At 60.6% G+C, this 7,032-nt stretch overlaps 1 protein-coding gene across 1 annotated transcript in view; it reads right to left on the bottom strand.

Annotated features, from left to right (window-relative positions):
* Positions 1-3,167: 3,167 nt before the first annotated feature.
* Positions 3,168-7,032, bottom strand: part of COL4A2 (collagen type IV alpha 2 chain) — a 155,537-nt gene continuing 151,672 nt past the window's right edge. Inside the window, exons 47-48 of the mRNA XM_044250093.1 lie at positions 6,137-6,423; positions 3,168-4,131 (exon numbers count right to left, since the gene is read on the bottom strand). Coding sequence (XP_044106028.1) covers positions 3,874-4,131; positions 6,137-6,423 — 545 coding nt within the window. The 3' untranslated portion in view covers positions 3,168-3,873. The remainder of the gene's footprint in view (positions 4,132-6,136; positions 6,424-7,032) is intronic.

The following is a 7,032-nucleotide window of genomic DNA, read 5'->3' as shown; positions in this document are numbered from 1 at the left end:
CGTGCGGTGACTGCGCTGAGGGCCGCGGTCTGCTGGGGGGTCCTGCCAAGACGGCCTCCTCTGCTCCCCTGCGGTGCACCTTCTCCAGGCATGGGCGTGGGCCAGCCTGCGGGACGGAGCGAGCGCAGCCTCCTGTCCCTGCCCGGGGCTCCCCCGCTCCGACACCGGGTTCTTCGAGCCCATCCAGAGGCCTCAGACTTCAGTCCCACAGCAGAGCCCATGAGAGAGTGAAAATGAATCTGTGAGTCGTCAGGCTGGCTTAATTATCCCTTTGCTCGTGACCTGCCCTCGAAACCTGCCACCAGCCAGAGAGGCCCTGGGATTTGTCTCTGTGGCCTGTGCAGGACAAAGTGTCCTGGGAAAGTCTTTTGTGGTCCCTGCTGGAAGGCAGGGCTGGCTGGGTTCCCGTGGCCCTTTCCCCCGAATGTTCTCTGCTTCTCTTGCCCATCTGCCCTGAGCACCCCCAGCTTATGTCCCTGATTGGCCACGTGTTCTGGGGGCTGCCCAGGGGTGGCACGTTCTCTCCATCAACCCCACGGAAGTGTTTCACCCTTGACTGTTGTCCTAAACATAGGCGTCACGTGGGCTCTGTCTCAGGTGGATTTCGGATGCTGGCCCGGTCCGTGGGTCCCAGCCTGCTCGTGGGTTCCCAGCTCTGACCGCGGGGGCCCGGTCCCCACCCAGGGAACCCGGTCAGCACTGGGGAAGCTTCAGGTCCCTTGGGTCAGTGAGCCAGCCGGTGGAGAGACACAGGGAATTTCTTGGCTGGATGTGGGTTTGAGCTGGTGACCTCGAATATTCCTTCTTTTTCTCTGCGGGGGGGTGGGGAGGCCCCGGGCAGCTGGTCAGGCTGCCGCCCCTGGTCTCAGAGCCGCCACTGCGCATTCTCTCCCCGGGCTCCACGTCCGCGCGCGATGGACGCCGCCTCCTCCACAACGTCTCTTCCTGGAATGTTTCTGGGCGCCTGAGGTGGGGTGCGGGGCAGCAGCAGCCTGGGTGGTTCGGGCTGGGAATGGTGTAATTTGGGAGCTGGGAGCCCTGTTTCCCCCTCAGCACAGGCTGTGGGCTGACCTCTTAGAAGTACAACTTTGTCATTTATTTTTCTTTTTAAAGGTTTTTATTTATTTGATGCAGAGGGAGATCACAAGTAGGCAGAGCGGCAGGCCGAGGGAGAAGGGAAGCAGCGTCTCCGCTGAGCAGAGAGCCCGATGCGGGGCTCGATCCCAGGACCCTGAGATCATGACCTGTGCCGAAGGCAGCGGCTTAACCCACTGACCCCCCCGGCCCCCAACTTTGTCATTTCTGAACTCAGTGTTGACAGAGCCATCTGCGTGCGAGGAAAACCCTCACCCGGGTGTCCAGCCAGCCCCGCTGCCAGCACCCGTTTTCCCCACATGCCTTCCGTGTGCTGCTGTGTCCTCCCTCTCAGGGTCGGGTCGGTTGTGCACCTGCTGTCCAAGACCAGGGGCAGGCCCCATGGGTCCCCGTGTCGGGTTGTTTGTACTGGGAAGGCCTGGAAGCCTGGAAGCAGAGCCTGGGGCTGAGGGTCAGGGCAGGGTGAGCCGGGTGGGCTGGCCTGGGGAGGGGGACCCGTCATCCCCCAGACACAGCGTGTGTGCGTCTCCGGAAGCACTTCCCAACCTCCACCCTTGGCCTAGCCCTCTGGCGGCCTCGCACATTCACATCTCTGTAGGTGGTGGGGGTGGGGTTCCTGTGCTGGGGCAGGGAGGGAGGTGCAAGCAGGGAGGGAGACCTCCCAGAATCCCCATAACCCGGATGCAGGAATCCCCTTTCTAGTAACCCTCCCTTCTCCAGAGCATAGAATTAGGGGTAAGTCAGCCCAGGGAAGAGCACAGGTCCGCACTCCCACCACGGAGAGGCTGGACTCCGACCCCAGTGCTCAGATGGGCTCTGGAAACAGCTGCAGTGAGGCCCCTTTATGTCATCACATGACTCACACCTCTGGAGCTGGCCTACTGCAGCTGCCCTTTGCTCTTGAACTTGAGCTGTGGAAGGAAGGCAAGGCTCCCGGGAGTCGGCCTGTGTTCTGCAAGGTCTCCCTCCCCCCGCCAGTCCCACAAGGGTCAGTCTGTAGATGGGGAGGCCATCAGGGGCTGCGATCCACTAGGGAGAGGGTCCCCAGCGCCCCGTCCTTCATGGCATCCCGCCCAAGCCCAGCTGCCGTCAGGACTGGGACACGCTTCGAGCCCCTTGATCTGGGGGACCGGCGTCCGGAATAGACCGCTGCCTCCATGAGTTCTGTGGGGACCTCTGTGCTGGGCATTTTTCAAATCCTGGCTTCAAGCCTCACCTCCCATGGGGTGCTAGGGCTGTTGCTATGGAAACCAGCAGCGTAAGGTGGTGCCCGTGGCATCTTACATGAGCTTTGCTGCTTTTCCACGACCCCCACCTGGGATCCTGCTCAGCCCACGCACCTGGGAGCACAAGGGACCGGACAGTCGCAGGCAGCCCCTGACAAGAGCAAGAGCTGGCGCAGGGAAACGGCCCTTTTCAGTGCCTAGGCTGCACAAGGTGAGGGTCCTTCTGTGGTCATCCTCCTTGGGTGCCCACAGGAGGGAGCCCTAAATTGCCCATGGTGGCTACCCCCTTAGTAAGGTGTCCTCCTTCCTGGGTTCACTCTGCCAGGCCCCCTCCACTCCCTAATGGGGGCTCATGTCCCTAAAGGACCCTCCTGTGGAGAGTCCTTGTCCTGGTCAGCATCTGGAGGAAGGCGAGTGAAGGTGGTCGCTGGTATATTTCAAATGACATTGTCAGGCGGAATGACGTGGATTATGATGTGGAAATTCCCCTTAGAAATGTTTAATAGGAGATTGAATTTTAAATGGTAAAATAAGTTCTGAGCTGGGCTCCCAAAGACCAGCCGGGTTCCAGAGAGATTGACGCCAGAGTGTGCCTGCGGCTTTCCTGGCCGTTGGGAGATCTGGTCCGGGGCCTTGTGAGAAGCACATGGCTGGCACCGCGAGCGTGTCTCCGCACGGCTCCCGCGAGTGGCGGCTGGGGCGTGGGAGCACGCACGGCTCCCACACCCGGGGCTCCGTCTCTGGGATCTCGGGAGAAGCGCAGCGGGGACCGGCTCACCCACGCGGGGCTCGTGCCGGCCACCTGTGCCCTCGGACGCGAATGAAGGGAGCCAGTGACACGGGGCATAAAAAGCTCAAAACCAACTTTTATTCTGTGGTCGTTATAGAGGTTAGAGGAGTCAGAGGCGTACAAGTCACCCAGGACAGAGGGTCAGTCCCCGGGGACACCTGGGGCGGTGGGTTCCCGAGTGCGCCGCCCGGGGGCAGGGTGCACAGCAGATGCTGCTCGGGGCCCCCAAACCGGGGGGTCTGCAAGGATGCGCGGGACGGGAGCCCCCGCAGGACCCGCTAAGTCTTCCAAAAGAAAAGGCACACCTGGCTTTCCTGAGGGGATTCAAAGCCACATCAGTGGTCTCCGGGAGGAAACAGAGCTGCGGGCGCAGGGACCGGAGACCCCGCCCTGGGGACCCGGCGGTGAGCTCAGGCTTCCTTTGTCCACACCAGCCCGCTGGGAGCTCCGTCTGCGGCTGGGGCGGTGCTCGGAAGCCGTGGCGGCACGGGTGCGGAGGGAGACCTTAGCGGAGAGTCTAGTGCGGCCGGACAGGGCTGCGGGGGGTGGGACAGCGCCCGCGGTGGGGAGGGGACCGGCACCCATGCACGGCAAGGGGCTGTTTGGCATAAGCGCGGGTGCGGAATTCCTTTGGTAGCCTTTCCACCGGGCTTTCGGAGGCGAGACGGAGCTGCGTCTGGGGGGCGCCCTCTGAGGTAACAGGTTAAGAGGAAGCACCGGAGCGGCCCCCGGCGGAGCGTGGCCCCCGGCGGGCCGCGGCCCTCACAGGTTCTTCATGCACACCTGGCAGCGGCTGATGTGGGTGCGGATGAGCCCGGCCTTGAGGGTGTCGGCGGACGGCGCGCCCTGGAAGCTGGGCTCGGGGATGGTGGTGAGCCAGAAGCTGTACTTGTTGGCGTAGTAGTGGCAGGTCCCGCGGCCCCCGTTGCACTCAATGAAGGGCGTGGCGCGGAAGTCCTCCAGGCAGCTGCCCGGCGACACCAGCGACTGGCCACCGCCCTCGTCGCCCGCGGCCGTGTGCTGTGCAGAGGGAGACAAGGCCCGGCGGTGAGTGCACCCCCGGGTAGCGGGGGCTGGGAGGCACTTCCCTCTCACATCTCCCCCCGCCTGACATCTGCCCTTGTGTAGACGAGCCCGCCTGCAGCATGCTCTGGCGCTAGGGACGCGGCTAAGGCCGGGCGGCCCATGGACAGCAGCCCCAGGGACCGGAGCCCATGCCCACGGCCGGTGGTTAAGTGAAAACCAGAACAACGGAGTGGGTTATCGCCAGTGGATGCAGGTGACTTCACCTGGGAAAATACCGTCTCCCGCATCATCCACTCAAGGAATGAAGTGTTTGCTTGGCAGTTGCGATACCAGAATTTAACCTTTTTTTACAGAAAAACTAGCACCTGGGGGGCTTAGTCGTTGGGCATCTGCCTTCGGCTCAGGTCCCGATCCCAGGGTCCTGGATTGGAACCCGCATCGGGCTCCCTGCTCAGCGGGAAGCCTGCTTCTCCATCTCCTAGTCCCCCTACCCGTGCTCCCTCTCACAGTCTCTCTCTCAAATTAATAAATAAAATCTTAAAAAAACACAAAGAAAACAAAGTCATTGTGTGGGTCAGCGTGGGAGGCTGGTAAGGTAAAACGAAGGAGCAAGGACAGTGGCCCCTTGAGCCCCAACTCGGCTTGTGGTTGTGGAGCGTGGAGCGGGGACGGGCCCAGTGTGGAGAATCCCTGCTGGCCGATTTGTCTGTAACCAGCAGGTGAGTTGTGTGATGATCACGGTTTCCGTCGGGGACCGCGAACAACAACTAGCCGCTGAGATGACTGGGCTTCTGCGATGGGGAGGCACCAGCGTCCCAGGGACCTTTCTCCTGGTCTCAGAACTGCGGCCGCTCTTGCCAAGGCACGCAGGAGGCTCATGGAGACCCGCGCCACTTGGCGTGGAAGTGCGGGCTATGGTTTGTGCACTGGGAGTGCTTGTGGCTATAGGACCCGGTAGCAAGGGAGGCTGTTCTGGCACGTTCCGGACCGGAAACCTGGGTTCTCCTCTCCGCGCAAAACCACAGGAAGGGAAAGCTTTGGAATCTTCTGCTCACAGAACGGAAGAGGCTCCCTGGCCCAGAGCCGCGCTCTGCTTCGTGTGAGCAGATGCCTCCCGCCCCACCTGGTGTGAAGGAGCTGAGACCACGCGGGGAGTGGAAGGACAGCGGGAGGGAGCCTCGGAGCTGGGACCGGGAGGGAGCCTCAGAGCTGGGACTGCATCGCTCCCTTTGTGAGGGACAAGGTCCATTTTGTTTTTGAATTTCTAAAGCAAGTTAAAAGATCAGAGTGTGTGGCTTGCCTACGCACAAGGCTCCCTGATGGGGTCACGTGCAACCAAAAGGGGTTTTTCTGTTTGTCCTCAAGAGTCACCTACAGGGTCAGCTGCTTGGAAAGCAGACCATGTGCCTGTCTTTGCACAAAACTCAGGATTCTGCTGCTTCAAATGATGCAGCACTAGCGCTTCTAAACACAGTAAGACAGCAATTCTTCTCTTTTCCTACAACGTACAGATTATGATATATATATATAATTTATGAAATATTTAACACGTTGGGTGTCTAGTCAATATAGTAGGGAGTTATGACGGTTATAATAACTATCAATGCAACACAAGGCCCACTATCCCTGCTGGACTTTCCTTTCTCTCTGCCATGGTGGAGTAAGCAGGAAAACTTTAGTGTTGCTAGCATGGCAGTGTAGTTTATCCTGATTATACCCCACACTAAGGCATGGTGGCAAATTCATGGGCCCCCTAGGTGGGGGCAGCCCATGCCTAACATGGCTGAGTTAGCAAAGTGCAGGCAAAAGTGCAGGCTGCATTCCAACTGTCATCCCCTTGGCCAGGCACCCTTGTGCAGTGCACAACCTTAACAACTGTCCTGTGTGGTAATTCTTAAAAAGGCAGTTGTCTTGCTTCCCAGGCAGCATGTGGTTGCGAGAGGAACTAGATTTCCACCCAGTTCCACGCTCAGAGAGAAAGTAGGCAGGTACCACGTACCATGAGGAAGGAGTATCCAATCCACAGACTCCGCCATCCAGCTGGGCAGTGGGGGATGGAGACGTCTTGGCTGTGCACTGCTATGGCGACAGCTGGGGCCTCACACACGGAGCAGCGGCTGATGTAGGGCTTGATGTCATCCTCAGCCACGGGCATCATGGGCAGCGGGGCGGTGGTGGACAGCCAGTAGGACTTGTCATTCCGGCTGGCGTAGTAGCACACGTCACCCGGGTTGCAATACAGGAAGGGCATGGTGCTGAACCGCGCCAGGCAGGAGCCTGCCAGCCCTGTGGAGAGGGGTCCCAGGGTCACAGCCGAGCAGGCCGGAGGAGGCTCCTGGGCGTCAGGCCCACCCAGCAGCTGCCTGGGGGGCCTCAGACCTGGTGTTTCTGCCCTGCTCTTCCAGAAGTTGGCACACACGCCTCTGGACGAGGCTGGGTCGGCAGGGAGTGGGTCTTTATGAACAAACACACTGGCTGGGGGTCTTAACACACCAGCCCCAAGAATCCCCCATGGGATCCAGACAGGGCCCGGCTTAGCACACTCTGAGGGGCCCTCCCAGAAGGACGGCCGGCCACACCCACCCCTAGTAAGGTATGAAGATCGGCTGGATCTCAGGGCAGGGCTGGGTGAGACCCGAGAGAGCCCGGCCCAGCTTAGAGCCCAGGGTGTGGCCCCACAGCAAGCCGGCCCCGCCCTGCGGCTGGACCAGGACGTGTGGACAGGAATGTGCACAAACTGTCAGGGTTCGGCCTGACCACAGCCGTCACAGACGAAGGCGCTCTCCCTGCACACCTCCGCTTCTAGCAGAGACTTGTCACACGCCTTCTATGGGCCTGGGAGGCATTTGAATTCCTTCTGGCGACCAGGCTTCCTTCAAGCAGGCGCGTGCACAC

The sequence above is a fragment of the Neovison vison genome, chromosome 5, assembly GCF_020171115.1.
Source record: "Neovison vison isolate M4711 chromosome 5, ASM_NN_V1, whole genome shotgun sequence".
Classification (NCBI taxonomy): domain Eukaryota; kingdom Metazoa; phylum Chordata; class Mammalia; order Carnivora; family Mustelidae; genus Neogale; species Neogale vison.
The sequence above is the reverse complement of the archived record's forward strand: the minus strand, read 5'-3'. Positions and strand labels throughout refer to the sequence as shown.